At 42.6% G+C, this 18,195-nt stretch overlaps 1 protein-coding gene across 1 annotated transcript in view; it reads right to left on the bottom strand.

The window, feature by feature from the left end:
• The window catches only part of LOC126262531 (cartilage oligomeric matrix protein), a 472,157-nt gene that overhangs the window by 125,890 nt on the left and 328,072 nt on the right, over positions 1 to 18,195 (bottom strand). Inside the window, exons 6-7 of the mRNA XM_049959203.1 lie at positions 11,222 to 11,289; positions 1,909 to 1,966 (exon numbers count right to left, since the gene is read on the bottom strand). Coding sequence (XP_049815160.1) covers positions 1,909 to 1,966; positions 11,222 to 11,289 — 126 coding nt within the window. The remainder of the gene's footprint in view (positions 1 to 1,908; positions 1,967 to 11,221; positions 11,290 to 18,195) is intronic.

The raw sequence follows: 18,195 nt of genomic DNA, 5'->3' as shown, positions 1-18,195 counted from the left end.
GGAAGCTTGAGTGATATTTGTCATGGATATAACATTTAAGATACTTTGGCAGTTGCTCATGTTCTACGAGGGACGTCCAATAAGTAAGGCAACATATTTTTTTCTCTGCCAATTTCGGTTGAAAAAAATGTGAATTTGTTGTTGGGCATCGTGGAATATTCTCTTTTCAGCCCCTATAGTTTCTGGAAGTTCCTATAGGTGGCTGCACTATAAATGGCGTCTGCAACAGAGGTCGTTCCAAGCAGAGTGCTGAGTTTCGTTTGACGGGAAACCAGAGCGTCACAGATGTTCATAGGCGCCTGCAGAATATCTACGGAGACCTGACACTCGACAAAAGCACGGCGAGTCGTTGGCTGAAGCGTTCCATCATCGCAACGAGGTCGCGCAAACCTCTCTGATCCCCCACGTGCTGACCGAACTCACAGAGCTGTGACTCCTGCGATATTGGAACGTGAGGACACTCTCATTTGATGTGATCTGCGGATCACAATCAAACACCTCGCTGCCCTGCTGGGCAACGCAAGGCCTCACACAAGTCTGAGCACCCGAGATGAGCTCAGTAAACTTCAGTGGACTACTCTCCCTCATCCACACTATAGCCCCGAACTTGCACCTCAAGATTTCCGGCAGTTTGGCCCAATAAAGTGTGCTCTTTGCCGGAAGCACTACTTTCATGATGGAGGGGTTATTGAGGCAGTACGACATCAGCTCCAATGTCGACCATTAGACTGGTACCATGTGGGCATACAGCCCCTCCCGGTAAGGTGGCTAAAGCCTGTCACGTTGAACAGAGGTCGTGTTGAAAAATAGGATTTTTTGCCAAAAGATGGGGGAATAATATGATGTATTGGAATCCTGAATAAAATCACCGTGCTTTCAGAAAAAAAGTGTTGCATTAGTTATTGAACGCCCCTTGCGTGTACTTCAAGGTTTTAGAGCTGAGATAATACAAATAATATGCTGGTTGGCCTATGGTCGCCTAATGATTTTGGGCTCTCATTTTTGGATATTGGTCGAATTAAGCTTTTTAGCTCTCATTAGGATATGTATAATTAACGAGAGAGACAGGGAGACAGACAGAGAGAGAAGAGAGAGAGAGAGAGACTGAAGATGTTTGTGTGAACTGGAATAATAAGCTACGGTCAAGTATATTTTCTTGGTGATCCCAACGTTTCATCCCCATCTGTGGAAACATTTTCAGAGGGATCGTGGCTTTGATTTGCTGCAGACAGTGACTGTTCAGAGTAAAAGATTTCTCTCTCAACATTAACCCTGAGTCTGTGGACGAGACAAAACTCCCTTCTCTCCACATCCTTTCTCTCAGAGGGGCCTCTCTTGCTGCATGGTGGGAGGGCCTCTCCAGAGTTTTGAACATAAAGGAAAGAAGCCCGAGATAGAGTGAAGGTTTTAGACGGTCCATAAGGCCTGCTCGAATGTCATCACTGGTATTATGCTGCCCACTAAAGGCAGAGATCCAGATGCGAATCGAACACCGCCACATCATTTTAACTTGACACGCATAATCAAAAGAAATGTTGCATGTATTTAATTCATGTGTGATGTTCAGTTGGGGTGTCGATAAACGCAGATGCTGTATCACAAATGGGAACGACAGTGGTCATGTTGTGGGGACGAAAAAAAAATGTTCAAATATGTGTGAAATCTTATGGGACTTAACTGCTAAGGTCATGAGTCCCTAAGCTTAGACACTACTTAACCTAAATTATCCTAAGGACAAACACACACACCCATGCCCGAGGGAGGGCTCGAACCTCCGCCAGGATCAGCCGCACAGTCCATGACTGCAACGCCTTAGACCACTTGTCTAATGTGGGGATGAATACAAGATATGAAGAGAGCCTTATAGGGTCGTGACAACCAATGAGGGCACTGCAGAGAGATACTTACAGCGTTGGCAGATGTCGCAGTGCTCCAACAAGCTCCGCAGGTACTGGATTTCCGTCCGCTGCAACACACATTGCATCATCACTTTACTGCCATGGACTATGATAACATACTCACCTGTCAATTGACGCCTCGATCAACTCCTTGCGTTTTCACGGTCACCTGGTGTAAGTATGAAACAATTTTAGAATGTGGTAGCAGCAGGTTTACTTTCTCTCAGAGAATTTAGTGAACTGTGTTCTCACGTATTTCGCTTCGTTATTGTATCTAGCTCTTTTGTGTGTGTTCCGTGGGGACAAGTGAGCCAAAGCTGCTCGGCCATGGAACGACTCACTACATAATTCACAGACTGCTGATACAGTCGCACAAACACACACAGACAGACACAGACAGGAAAGAAACAAGATAGGCTGTAGTACGAGGTGCGTGTACTGAGATCTCCGATTTTTTATCAGGAGCCACGAAACGCGCGGTTTCCGTTAAAACACCAGAGCACTCGTGTATGATGACAGCGCTGTTGTAACACAATGACCTCGCAACAGTTGCGGCGACAGTGAGTACTGATTTTGGTGTTTGAAATTGCGACGTCTTCATCACAAGAACACGATGTAATCACTCTTTTTCTTCACTATCGTGGTGTGACACCCACTGAAATTCTTCACCAGTTGGCTGAGGCATTTAGTGATGGTGTCATGAATCTGAAGAAAGTGCGTTCGCGGGTGTGATAGTTCAAAGAAGACCGAGCGTCGTGTGATAACGAACAAAAACGATCTCGTCACACGAATGGGGACAATTGATTTAGAGGGTTGCCGATGCGATATGAAAGATGTCGCCTCCGTAGTTGGCACTTCCGGGATCTGTGCACACAATCCCCTCTGTTGATAAGAAATACGTGAAGTGTTCTTAGGGTGAGTGTCGGTGTCACGAATGCTGGCTGATGAGCCGAACGCTGAGCGCATGGCAGTCTGCCGAACCATGGTGACACATGATGAGAGAGAGCATAGGCTGGGCATTCCTTTCAACAACTGAGACGATTGATGGAACGCGAAAACGAAGCGCCAGTCAGTTCAGCGGAAGCACACAGGCTGACAGTCGTGAAAACGTTTCTGGTAGAGACCACTGTTGAAAAAACAATGGTGACCACGTTTCGGGACAGTGATGATGTGGTCTTTACTCCTTGTGCTCCGAAGGGCGCTACCGTTACAAGGGTGACTTACTAAGAGGTTTTGAAGAAAAAAATGGTTCAAATGGCTCTGAGCCCTATGCGACTTAACTTCTGAGGTCATCAGTCGCCTAGAACTTAGAACTAATTAAACCTAACTAACCTAAGGACATCACACACATCCATGCCCGAGGCAGGATTCGAACCTGCGACAGTAGCAGTCGCTCGGTTCCAGACTGTAGCGCCTAGAAACGCACGGCCACTCCGGCCTTTGGCGAATGACAGTACACGGAAGAGAACATATTTTGTTGCAGATGGGACTCTCATGCCAGGCTCCGTCGTTATATGCCATAAGAAGTTGGGCCTACGCTACTAAGAAAAAACCTGTTTTCCCTACACCTTGCTTTAGCCAGCAGAGCGTCAGCAAGGTTATTTTTTTTTTTTTTTTTAAAGGAACTACAGTGTATCTTATAGCGCATCAGAAAGCGCTTACGAAAACTATTTCAAATGTCTGTACATACTCATTTTTAAATGAGCATCTTTTGTGTAAACAAGTTTGCAATCGAAGGGCTTGACGTAATGGTGGAGCCTGGCTGTGGAGACCCTCTTGGCAGTATTTACAACGCAATAGCCTATTCCGGCCGCCTTGTCTTTCAATTTGAGTACATTTGTAAGAACTTTTCATAATGTCTCAACGCGAACATAAGTAGGAATTTCGTGTGGCTCAACGGCTGAGTACAATTCTTTCAATTGGATGCTACTACCATGAGTTGTGTCTTCCTAAACTGCCACAGTTATCGGATCGAGGAAGTGGACCGGCAGCTTAACGTGGAATTCGAGCCTCGTGTCGTTCCTGGGGACTCCTCACGTCGTTGAGAGGTGAAGGCAAGTCTCAAAGCAGTTCAAAAATTTCCGTAGTCGGCCGGGATTCTAACACGGGATCTCCTAGTTTCCAGGGACGCGCTTAACCAATTCTTTTTTCTGTGACGGACATCCCATGACACCCGTTGAAGTTCATCGTTGAATCACTCAGTTTCTTTTTTTAATTACAGAGGGCAGCTAACCCTCTGATCGATCATTACTAGACCACCTGATCTGGCACATGAAAACTAAGAAGCGTCGCATCTCTGTACTCGTCTTTCCAAGAACTTTCGAACACAGTACGTACTTTCGAAATTATATCGTTCCATAAAAAAATGAAAAAAGAAAAAAGGAAAACGTGAGCCTCCTTGCTTCAGTATCTCGACTGATACAAGAGGAAATGGTTAAACTTCTTAGTGAACTACATTTGCTGAAAACTTTATTTCTATATCTTGAACCGTTCACCAAGTCTGAAAACACCAGCAACTCTTACTATGTTCTGTGGGACAGCAAACTGATCATTTTTCAAGAGGGCTTCGGATTATGTTTGTAATCCTAATTAGGCAAGCAACCCGTTAGACAATAGTGTAAAGTGTACACATTGGTTCTCCTAACTAGCATTACTTCGCACGCGCTGCATCTTCCCAGCATTCTTTGTTGTCGTAATAACTGGGTAATTACTTCATGTACGCGGCATTACACAAGTAAAGAAATGACCGATACGCCGCTGACATATGGAAAATTTGTTGACAATGACTGAGCTGCTGCACAACTGTAAGCAGAAAAGTTCCTTAACAGTAATGGTCTACATTATTCGACGTTTGGCAACAGCTGAGAGAAGACTGTGAGAGACTGGAAAGTTGCAAGTAGGTATTGTATATTCCCTTGGAGTTTTTCCAGAACCCTGTTGTGTGCACGCAGCACAGTGCATTTTCTGTGTTTGTTATGTTTCCCCGTATAATACAGTGGTACCTGCACAGTGTGGTGTTGAGACAACATCTGTCCCTAAGCCGCCTTACACGGAGCTACTGAGAAGTGCTTCTCTGCAGCACACACATGCTATGCGGGGCGGCGCTATCCAAAGAGAAGCGGGTCCTCTGCCTCCGCTTTGATCTGCCGCGCTGCCATATTTCGGTCTGTCGTGGAGTCTGATGAGCAGGATGCCTCTCTTTTACTTCACTTAAAGAATGTGAAATCCAAAAAGAGGCAATTTCTAAGTAAATCCTGGGTGCCACTACTTCTCGCAGGAAGAGTTGTTAAAGGTGTACTAAAAAGGTAGCCAATATACACAAGTCTATGTTGGCTATAAAATGTAAACATAATACGTGTCATCAAGGCACCTGACTGCGGGTTGGTTTATTGCAACAAAAAATTTTTCTCGATATTGTTGCTGGCCGTGTACGAGGGTGAATCTAAAGAAAACCTTAAATTTGTAATAACAAATCGAAATTTCGCGCCGTTATCCTTAAGTTGGTAAGCGTGCTACAAACACCGTGCAGAATGACCAGTAGGTGGCAGCATAGTGCAGATGCACACATACCGTCGCAGTATCAGTATAAAGATGGCTGCCCCACTTGCGACTTGCACCAGGGAAGAACAGATTTTGTTATTCGGGTTTTACGTAGTGAAGGTGTGAAACCTATTGAAATTCATCGACGAATGAAGGTTCAGTTCGGTGATGCATGTTTGTCACAGCAACAAGCCTACGAATGGAGTAGGAAGTTCGCAAAAAATGGTTCAAATGGCTCTGAGCACTATGGGACTTAACTTCTGAGGTCATCAGTCCTCTAGAACTTAGAACGACTTAAACCTAACTAGCCTAAGGACACCACACACATCCATGCCCGAGGCAGGATTCGAACCTGCGACCGTAGCGGTCGCGCAATTCCAGACTGTAGCGCCTAGAACCGATCGGCCACTCCAGCCAGCTGAAGTTCGCAAATGGTGTGACTTCAGTGATAGATGCTCCTCGTCCAGGTCAGGCACAACGACTTGTGACTCCACAGAACATTGCAGCAGTTGAAGCCATAGTGAAGGAAAACCGCCGAGTGACACTGAATGACATTGCAGCATGTTTACAGATTAGTCACGGGTCAGCACACCACATTGTGTATGATGTGCTCCAGTTTCACAAAGTGTCTGCAAGATGGGTACCACGGCAGCTGACTCCTGAAATGAGAGAACGACGTTTTGATGCTTGTGAAGAACTTCTTCGGCGCTTTGAACGAGAATGTGATGGCTTCCTTGCAAGAATCGTTACTGGTGACGAAACCTGGGTTTACTTCCACCAACCGGAAACGAAGAGAGTGAGAAACGAATGGCGCTATTCCTCATCACCAAAACCAAAGAAGTTTCGAACAGAACCATCAGCAGGAAAAGTTATGTTGACTCTCTTTTGGGACGAAAAAGGTGTCATTTTGGAGCATCACATGCCTAGAGGGACTACTGTCACCAGTGCATCATACAGAGATACCCTAAAAAATCTTCTGCGGCGTGCAATCAAATCAAAGTGACATGGATTGCTGTCAGCAGGTGTCCTTTTGCAACATGACAATGCAAGGCCCCACACTGCCCGTATAACAGTTGCAACATTCACACACATGCATTTTGAGCGTCTTCCTCATCCACCATACACACCAGACCTTGCCCCAAGTGATTTCCATATGTTTAGACCACTCAAAGACTCAATGGGAGGAAAGAAATTCCGTTCTGCTGAAGAGGTACGCCATGCGGTGAATGAGTGGCTGCGCGGACTACCAAAAGAATTTTTTTCCTAAAGGAATTTATGCACTTTGTAACCACCGGAGGACTTGCATTGAGCGTGGGGGAGATTATGTTGAAAAGTGATACAGCTTTGTACCACTTCTGCCCAATAAATAATATTTAAAAAATATTTAACGTTTTCATTTGACTCACCCTCGTATGATTCACACCACGGACTCATGTTCATTCTCGCTGGATAAAATAAAAGATCGCCAGATTGATCAGTGTCAGGAAGTGGCAATGAAACTAAATTTTCTCAAAGCAGGCAGTAGTATGAAGGCTGTGATTACTTTTCTCTTGTAATCGTTGGTGATTAAGGTTTCGGTATTTGACATTTCTTACTGCGTTAAGACAGAGATACAGGATGACACTTATTGAACTATATGAAAAAAAACGTAAATTAGTTACAAACTACGGCATGCACACACTTCATTCAACATGTAAATGTCACTACAGATATTCGGATGTAGGCTATGACATGTTCGATATACCTGCCACCATTGGCAATGACATGGCGCAGACGAATAGCGGCTGCATGACCTGCTGAAGTGTCGGAACATCGGTGCTGTGGATGACCTCCTGAATGGCTGTTTTCAGCTTAGCAATAGTTTTGCGGTTATTGTTGTACAACTTGTCTTTAATATAGCCCCACAAAAAGGAGCGGCATATGTTCAGATCCAGAGTATATGGCGGCCAATTGAGGCCTATGGGTTCCCGAAGTGCTCCTCCAGGACATCAAACACTCTCCTGCTTCGATGGGGTCGACATCCGTCTTGGATGCACCACATCTTATTGAAATCAGGATAATAGGGATGAAACCATCTTCCAAAACCTTCACGCACCGTTTGGTAGCCACCGTGCCATCGAAGAATATCGCACCGGTTACTTCGTGACTGGACATTGCACACCATACAGTCACCTGTTGAGAGTGAAGTGACTTCTCGATGGCGAAACGCTGATCTCAGTCCCCTAAATGCGCCAGTTTTACATATTGACAAATCCATCCAAATGAAAGTGGGCTTCGTCGCTAAACCAAACCATACTGCACGTACTAATTCCCACCATACCCCGCGGCCAATCGTGTAGTTTGAACGTCCTAACGCAAACCATTCAGAAGTTATGACGCTTTTATTTCAAATAGTGCAATAATTGTCATCCTCTAATTTCTTTTCGAAACGTTTTCAGATACAGTCTCTGTAGGGCCAGAAGATATGTCGAATGTGTTTTTGGAATTCTTATAAAGAGTTCAAAGTGTGTGCTCAGCCTTCGAATGTATCTCCAGAATTTGCTGAAGATATTATTAAAACTTGCTCTGTTCAGCACAGTCTTGCTCGGTATCGACACATATACAGATTGGAATACATTCTGAGGATTTGTGTGTAATGTGACGTGTCAACAGACCCAATACAAGAGGAACGAAATGTAAGTGATGCTGGCCAATCGTCGTCTTTTCTGAAGAACGTCTGCTTTAACTTTCTGCCATTTATCTGAATATTCCTCACACTCCATGTTGCATATCGATGAATGTTTTCAGCTTCACAGATGAAATCTTCTGTATAGACTTCCATCTCTGGCTAACTACCGTACTACCAAATGACAATTAGCAGCAGTCCCAAACCGTCACGAGCCGACAGTTAACGTGCGGCTTTACCCGCTACTTGGCCGCGTTTGGAAGCAATGTCACGCCAGTGGCAGGCCTGTGTCGCTTCTGCGCCACCCTGACGGTAGTGCACCACTGAGAGACACGGAAGCATGGTGGCGCAGCACGTCAGACGGTGCGTAGTTAAACCAATGAGAGAAGTGCTACTCAGTGTGAAGGCGGGGCCTAGAGCAGGCTCTCTGGGAACAAAGAGTGATTCTACAGCTCTGGCTGGTGTTAGGCGTCAAAAAAAAAAAAAAAAAAAAAAAAAAGAAGCCGGAAGTTCCAATTGTCGCCCTTGAAGAGGACGTTCTGGACAATGAGTAGCCCAGTCTACACCTTTTCCAGTTTTGGCCTCTTGTACCATTCTGTCAGCGCTGAATACTCCAATGCGCTCCGTATATAGGGGGGTCTATTGATAGTGGCGGGCCAAATATCTCACGAAATAAACATCAAACGAAAAAACTACAAAGAACGAAACTTGTCTAGCTTGAAGGGGGAAACCAGATGGCGCTATGGTTGTCCCGCTAGATAGCGCTGTCATAGGTCAAACGGATATCAACTGCGTTTTTTAAAAATAGGAACCCCCATTTTTATTACATATTCATGTAGTACGTAAAGAAATATGAATGTTTTAGTTGGACCACTTTTTTCGCTTTGTAATAGATGGCGCTGTAATAGTCACAAACATGTAAGTATGTGGCATCACGTACCATTCCGCCAGTGTGGACGGTATTTGCTTCGTGATACATTACCCGTGTTAAAATGGACCGTTTACCAATTGCAGAAAAGGTCTATATCGTGTGATGTATGGCTACTGTGATCAAAATGCCCAACGGGCGTGTGCTATGTATGCTGCTCGGTATCCTGGACGACATCATCCAAGTGTCCGGACAGTTCGCCGGAAAGTTACGTTATTTAAGGAAACAGCCACATGTGAAACGTCAACCACGACCTGCAACAAATGATGATGCCCAAGTAGGTGTTTTAGCTGCTGTCGCGGCTAATCCGCACATCAGTAGCAGACAAATTGCGCGAGAATCGGGAATCTCAAAAACGTCGATTGCACCTGTACCATATTTATACGCACCAGGAATTGCATGGCGACGACTTTGAACGTCGTGTACAGTTCTGCAACTGGGCACAAGAGAAATTACCGGACGGTTACAGATTTTTTGCACGCGTTCTATTTAGCGACGAAGCGTCAGCACCAACAGCGGTAACGTAAACCGGCACAATATGCACTATTGGGCAACGGAAAATCCACGATGGCTGCGACAAGTGGAACATCAGCGACCTTGGCGGGTTAATGTATGCGGCATTATGGGAGGAAGGATAACTGGCCCCCATTTTATCGATGGCAATCTAAATACTTGGAAGGAGAGACAGCATTGGTCGTATATTTTTGTTTATTGTCGCAAAATCGATTTTCGGTCACTTCGTGACCATCTTCAGTGCTGTAATATATAACTTAAATTAGTAAGCACTGGTGTCAATAAGCATTACGGCGAACACATAGACTCAGTGGAGTCTATGTGATCGCCGTAATGCTTATTGACACCAGTGCTTACTAATTTAAGTTATATATTACAGCACTGAAGATGGTCACGAAGTGACCGAAAATCGATTTTGCGATAATAAACAAAAATATACGACCAATGCTGTCTCTCCTTCCAAGTATACCCATTATCTGGTCGTAGTGCACAGGACACTATGGAGTCGCCAATCAATAAAGGCAATCTAAATGGTGCAGTGTATGCTGATTTCCTACGTAATGTTCTACCGATGTTACTACAAGATGTTTCACTGCATGACAGAATGGCGATGTAATTCCAACATGATGGATGTCTGGCACATAGTCCGCGTGCGGTTGAAGCGGTATTGAATACCATATTTCATGACAGGTGGATTGGTCGTCGAATCACCATACCATGGCCCGCACGTTCACCGGATCTGACGTCCCCGGATTTCTTTCTGTCGGGAAAGTTGAAGCATATTTGCTATCGTGATCCACCGACAACGCCTGACGACATGTGTCAGCGTATTGTCAACGCATGTGCGAACATTACGGAAAGCGAACAACTCGCTGTTGAAAGGAATGTCGTTACACGTATTGCCAAATGCATTGAGGTTGACGGACATCATTTTGAGCATTTATTGCATTAGTGTGGTATTTACAGGTAATCACGCTATAACAGCATGCGTTCTCAGAAATGATTAAGTTTACAAAGGTACACGTATCACATTGGAACAACCGAAATAACATGTTCAAACGTAGCTACATTCTGTATTTTAATTTAAAGAACCTACCTGTTACCAACAGTTCGTCCAAAATTGTGAGCCATATGTTTGTGACTATTACAGTGCCATCTATCACTATCGAAAAACGTGGTCCAACTAAAACATTCATATTCCTTTATGTACTAAACGAATATGTAATAAAGATTGGGGGTTCCTATTAAAAAAAAAAAAAAAACGCAGTTGATATCCGTTTGAAGCGTCATCTAGCGGGCCAACCATAGCGCCATCTGGTTTCCCCTTCAAGCTTGACAAGTTTCGTTCTTTGTAGTTTTTTCGTTTGACGCTTATTTCGTGAGATATTTGGCCCGGTCACGATCAATGGACCACACTGTATAATCATATTACGAGCGAACCCACTCCCTGTCGGTGTTTTCGGGAATTTCGAAATAAGTTATTCAGAGCACAGGAACTTCTGTCAATAAAGCAGTAACTAAGCAAAGCTGCCTTGAAGCAGTATATTCATATCACACATGATGCTTTTAAATAATTTAACGTTTTACGTTTCCACTAGTAGAAGATTACTCAAAGTATTGTAAAAGTTATTGTGCTACTAATTGCAAAATTACAGCAAGTGCTATTTTTACACTTACCTGCCGCTCGATTTCGTCTCTAAGCTTCTTAATTAGCGTTGCGAGTTCGGTAAGTGTTTCAACAATTGCTGAAAAAGTAAAAGAAACATGTGACTGAATAAGGAATTACAATACCGGTAAATAACTAGTCAAATATTGAGATACTACATTCAAACTTATGTAACAACGTTACAGTATCATCTAAACTGATTTGAAATATTACGTATGAGATCTAATTTTTCGCTCCTTGTTTTTCTCAGAGAAAAAAATACGATAGGGATGTGTTAAGTTATAAACAATGCGTATGTTGGGTTGCTTGAGACACAATACAAATAATGCATTATTCGATCTGCGTAAACTGAGAGCGGAAAACAAGAGAAGCTTAACAACAAACTAAAGGAGTAGGATAGGGAGTAGATTAGAACAAGTTTCAAACAGCATTCCATGATCTCTAAAGTGTCGATCGATTAGGGCATGACTTAAATTACAAGTTCTTAGCTCATGCGTTTCACCACATACCAATATATGGCGTATTATCTCTTTTTACATTTACGCAACTAGACAAAAATATATGAAATACATTGACCTCCTGGTGACTGCCTCGTAAAATAGCATTATCGCATTTGTCATACCTGTTCTTTTGGAACTGGTGTTTTTGCTCGAACCATAATGAAAATGTTTTCCAGGCCATCTTTTGAAAACCTGCACAGTAAAACGCAGTGGAAGCTTTTTCATTCAGAAGATAATTTTGAATGCTAATTGCTGTGGTTGTTTCAAGAACTACTACTGTTTTCTTCTAATAGCTGTAATTGTTGGTAGAACTACTGATGTTTTCCAGGTACCTCTTATCTCGGTTTTCAAACAGCGTAATAACGTTCATGAACAGCACAGGATCATCATGTTTATCTTCAACAGCTTTCCAATTTGCAGTTTTTCTGTTCGTCGGCGACATTAACTTGAACAACCAGAAAATTGTGTTTACAGAATGCAGCTGATGCGGAAGGACTTAATTGTTGCTGAATTAATTTGATTTAAAAGGCGGAAGCAGAACGGTCTTTCATTTTAACGCCATGTTCTGGTCTTTTACTTTTCTCTTAGGTTCCAGGCAATGTTTACCTTTTTTTCATTGTCAAAAACATACAGTTTTATAACAGGCTCAATGGAGACAGTTGGAACACGTTAAATTATTATCTTCAACGACTTATGTGAGAAGAACAATGTGGTCGAAAATTGTTAAATGGTTTCTGAGAAACTTCAGAATATGAGCCACATGAAGCATGAAATGTAATTTTTAACATCTTCCTTAGATTACATATCAAATTGATCAGGTGTAAAATGAAGCTAAGAATTGAAAATAGATACTAAAATGTAATATGATGTGGAATTTATAACTCTTACGCAAATCTGTTGTAAATAGAGTAAACTCAACATGACGGTAGAATCGAGGGAAAAAATCACTCAGTGAGAATTTATCTTGGTGACCCTGGAATTTGAAATCGAGTATTCCGTCAACTCTGCTACGCAGAAACATGTGCTGTCCTTGTTAAATAATGTTCTACATCGGCTCCTTGTTAAGTGCTCCACAATAAGATAAATGTTTATTTACTTCACATGGTCTAGCTGACCAGATGTATCTTACCTTCTTGTCTGACGCAGTCATATTTTGCATATTTGCGCATTCCTTTTGCCTAGTGGAATTCAGAAAAACGTACTACCGCGCACTGCTATCTAGTCTAATCTAGCAGTTTACAGCGCAACAATGCGGCGTTTTTGACCACAGAAAAGTTGATACGCTTTTTTAGGCTCTTAAATTAATATAAAATGAGTCTGTATGTTTCACACATTCTTATACACTAAGATAACAGCTAATTAGATCAATTCTTCCCGCTTCTGTCATATGCTAGTCAGGTCCAAAGTGGTTGCCACGTACGACGTGACGTCCAGCTGACCAATTGCCGTACTCAACTGTCGCCCATCCAGACGCAAACGATGGTCGCTACTTTCTTTATTCAGCTTTAGGTAATGTCGGCATCCGAGGAGACAAAAATCTTCAGGATGTGAAACGTCAATGAACAATCTGAGACACTAGTAACCAGAACTTCCGTAGCACCTGAAGTGATTTCTCAAATGTAGAGGGATATTAGAGCATGAACACGTGGTGTTAATTTTAGTACAGACTGGATCCTGAACAGTTTAACGGAATTTCATTAGTACATTGTGAAATACATAGACTAAGACCTCCCAGTCAACGTCGTTTACTGTATCAGCATAATGGTGAACACAAGGGTTTCCACACAAAACTTCTGTGTTGTTGTCCTACTTTGTACGACTTGTGTTTGTCTGTCATCCGTAGTAAAAAAATGGCTCTGAGCACTATGGACTTAACTTCTGAGGTCATTAGTCACCTAGAACTTAGAACTACTTAAACCTAATCAACCTAAGGACATCACACACATCCATGCCCGAGGCAGGATTCGAACCTGCGACCGTAGCGGTCGCGCGACTCCAGACTGTAGCGCCAAGAACCGCTCGGCCACTCCGTCATCCGTAGTACTCAGGTATTATGCTATCAAAATTTTTGCCTCAGGTGATAAATTGCGTAGAGCAATGTGCCATTAAACGTCATAAGTATCTGTGTGAAAACAGCTTCACAAATTCTGTGTTTTTAATTCGGCAATGTCATGGAGACCAAGCGAGTAACATGGAAGTACAAAAAGGGGGCGGGGGGTTGGCAGTTGATCAATATGTAGGCCAAAAACGACCTTGATACGTCGTTTAATAGTTACCAGTAAACCCCCGATTCTTTAAAGAATCGAACTCCCAGTTGTACAGTTGTAAAACAACACCAACGTCTTAATACTTTACAAAGGGCTTAACGTGTTAAACATTTGAAGTTAAAAATGAAAGAGCAAAAAAGTCTGGAAAAGGTTTGAAATTGTGCTTGAAGTTCGTTGGACCTTGTTAGGTATTCTTATTATGAAATACTGGACGAACACAGTCTGGGTAATTTACGCTAGTTTTTCACGCATCTAAATGACTATGACGTCACATTTTTTGAACTATTAGTCGTACAACGATATAATTTTGCAGGTACATTCAGTGGGATATGTAAATACTGTCCGTAAAATGTGTTGAAAATAGAACTGGCAGTAAAGATGTGACAAACTAAAATGTTATTTCTGGTGCTAAAGTTGTACTGCACGAACAGCGAAAATGTACTAAGCAATAAAATTTTTTCCTTTGTCATTTTGTGTGTGTGTGTGTGTGTGTGTGTGTGTGTGCCTGTGTGTGTATGTGTATGTGAGTGAGTGAGTGAGATTGTACAGTCTCATCAGAGAGGTTTAACAGAAGTTCAGAGAAAACGCACAATGAAGCGAAACCTGTGCAGCTGATGTTGTTCATGCAAAGCAACGGCTCATTTCTCGATGAAGAGTGAAACACGCCGTGTGATGAGGGCCTTAATAGCCTGGCGACTGCAAGAGAGATTGAGAAATAATTCTGTTGAAATGCAAACACTCGCTCTGTACCTAATCTATTGTTCCAGATAAGGGATTTTTTTGTTCATCATAACCTAGATTTTGACGTAATAAAAACTGGTTCTGGTATAGCATAACAGACAATTCTGACTATAACATTAAATTGATTGAAATCGTCTGTCTCTTTTCATACTGATCGTATTACTTCAGTTTGCTCTATCAGCTCTCAGTTTCCGCTTTTGCTTTCCTTTTTAGAAATTATGTTAAACATTACAAACATTTATTGAAGGTCAGAAGCACCAGTTACTTGCAATGACATAACAGGGCTTGGAGGGGATAGCTTCCTTGAACGAAAGCCTTCTACGAAAGCGCTGTTCTATTTATTTGTGACACTTCGTTTAAAATCATAAAAAGAAGTAAGGAACCTGGGTCGAAGAAAGAGGTCAAAATATCTCTACACATAGAACTAGTTTCATTTATAAGATGGAGTTGTAATGAATAATATACATATATTAAAGTGGGTGTATGTATATGTCTTTGTGCTCCACATCTCCTCCTAACCCACTAGATTGATTTCTACAAAATTTGGTACACATGCTACTAATTTTCTGGGAAGATGTACTGTTGGTGTAAGAACCACATAGGTCTAATAGGGGTTAGGATGGAAAGGTTGGTAACCCCTGGAATCTAAGCTGCCCTGCATAACATGCATGTTGTGTGGGTAGCATCAGAATGTGTTCCAGGGGCCTATGCAGATGGGTATGGTTGAGTAGGGAGAGGGTGAGGAGGAGGTGGGTACTGAGAGGGCGAGGACAAGATTGATGGAGAAAGGGCAGAGAATGGATGGACTGATAGAGGTGGTAGCAGGGATGGAAAGAAAGAGAGACGTGGGAGTAAGAAATGGACACAGGCAGTGTGAATGGGGAGATGGACTAAAAGAGGAATAAATGCCTGGGGTAGTCCCAGGTATTCAGCTATTATTAATTAATTATCAAATTGATAAAGAGAATGGAGAACTTTCAAAATACTTTGCCTTGACAAATTCATACTTTCGTAAAAACACATAACTATTTGATATCCGTATCTGCTTTCTGTTCCATTTTATTTTTGTAGTGAATTTTGTTTTTGTGTCTTTAGCCTTGCTAGAACTGGCAACCTATGATGGTCCACAGTAGCTATTTCGATGAATCTTCCACAAAATTAGCCTTTGTCATAATTTGAAAGTATGTAGAACATAATTTCGATTAAAAGACGTGTTGTAATTGAGACATACAGTGTTGTTGATGCGATAACAATGATGTTACACACCATCATTGCAAAAGTGCTGTCTCAGTTGTGCTGCAGAGTATGGGCTACATCACTTCAAAAAGAGTAATGGAATGGTATGTTGATAATAACCATTCTGATAGATTTTCTTTGTTATTGAAATCTTAATTTACCTCACACATTAAAGGAAGCTGTGGACCTGCAACTGTGGACGAAACATCAACTAAGGCAAGATTATATACTGAAGTTGTGGATTTAGGTATATACTAATAGGTACTCGATTAAATGTCAGAAAATAAACGTAGGTAAATGTCAAGATGTAGGTGCGTGATTACAGCCAGAAATTTGTGAACAATCAACATTGATGTTGGCCATCAATAATTACAAGTCACTGAAGAAGAAAATGGAAACATTGAAGTGCCAATGAGTTTTTACTTTTGTCTATCTTTCTCTAAAGGACTGTTCTCTAATGACTTTTGAATCTCTGCATAAAAAACGCATTCTGCTGCCTTTTACACAAATATTTTCAGCTACTTTTGTACACTGTGTCATTGTAACATCTGGCGAGAAACAAATACGCAAATTAACGTATTTTGTGTATGTTCACCCAACAAAGCCATAGGACTATGCTCTGTTTTCAAAGTACAAAAACATGCAGTAAGAAAATTATTCCAGTGCTCGCCCAAGTTCGTCATGAGAAGAGCTTTCTTTAGAGTCAGTTATTTTAACCACAGTGTTACAGTATTTATATTCTTCGATAAAATATGTTGTACAGGGTGTTACAAAAAGGTACGGCCAAACTTTCAGGAAACATTCCTCACACACAAATAAGGAAAAGATGTTATGTGGACATGTGTCCAGAAACGCTTAATTTCCATGTTAGGGCTCATTTTAGTTTCGTCAGTATGTACTGTACTTCCTCGATTCACAGCCAGTTGGCCCAATTGAAGGAAGGTAATGTTGACTTCGGTGCTTGTGTTGACATGCGACTCATTGCTCCACAGTACTGCCATCAAGCACGTTCATCACGAACGTGGCTTTGCACTCAGTGCAATGTTTACAAATGCGGAGTTGGCAGATGCCCATTTGATGTATGGATTAGCACGGGGCAATAGCCGTGGCGCGGTACGTTTGTATCGAGATATGTTTCCAGAACGAAGGTGTCCCGACAGGAAGACGTTCGAAGCAATTGATCGGCGTCTTAGGGAGCACGGAACATTCCAGCCTATGACTGGGGAAGACCTAGAACGACGAGGACACCTGCAATGGACGAGGCAATTCTTCGTGCAGTTGACGATAACCCTAATGTCAGCGTCAGAGAAGTTGCTGCTGTACAAGGTAACGTTGACCACGTCACTGTACGGAGAGTGCTACGGGAGAACCAGTTGTTTCCGTACCATGTACAGCGTGTGCAGGCACTATCAGCAGCTGATTGGCCTCCACGGGTACACTTCTGCGAATGGTTCATCCAAGAATGTATCAATCCTCATTTCAGTGCAAATGTTCTCTTTACGGATGAGGCTTCATTCGAACGTGATCAAATTGTAAATTTTCACAATCAACATGTGTTGGCTGACGAGAATCTGCACGCAATTGTGCAATCAAGTCATCAACACAGATTTTCTGTAAACGTTTGGGCAGGCATTGTTGGTGATGTCTTGATTGGGCCCCATGTTCTTCCACCTACGCTCAATGGAGCACGTTATCATGATTTCATACGGGATACTCTACCTCTCCCTCCATGAACCATGGACCTTGCCGTTGGTGGGGAGGCTTGCGTGCCTCAGCGATACAGATGGCCGTACCGTAGGTGCAACCACAACGGTGGGGTATCTGTTGAGAGGCCAGACAAACATGTGGTTCCTGAAGAGGGGCAGCAGCCTTTTCAGTAGTTGCAGGGGCAACAGTCTGGATGATTGACTGATCTGGCCTTGTAACATTAACCAAAACGGCCTTGCTGTGCTGGTACTGCGAATGGCTGAAAGCAAGGGGAAACTACAGCCGTAATTTTTCCCGAGGACATGCAGCTTTACTGTATGATTAAATGATGATGGCGTCCTCTTGGGTAAAATATTCCAGAGGGAAAATAGTCCCCCATTCGGATCTCCGGGCGGGGACTACTCAAGAGGACGTCGTTATCAGGAGAAAGAAAACTGGCCTCTACGGATCGGAGCGTGGAATGTCAGATCCCTTAATCGGGCAGGTAGGTTAGAAAATTTAAAAAGGGAAATGGATAGGTTAAAGTTAGATATA

This window comes from Schistocerca nitens, chromosome 6 (assembly GCF_023898315.1).
Source record: "Schistocerca nitens isolate TAMUIC-IGC-003100 chromosome 6, iqSchNite1.1, whole genome shotgun sequence".
NCBI classification, from domain to species: Eukaryota; Metazoa; Arthropoda; class Insecta; order Orthoptera; family Acrididae; genus Schistocerca; species Schistocerca nitens.
This window is presented reverse-complemented; position numbering and strand designations above follow the sequence as displayed.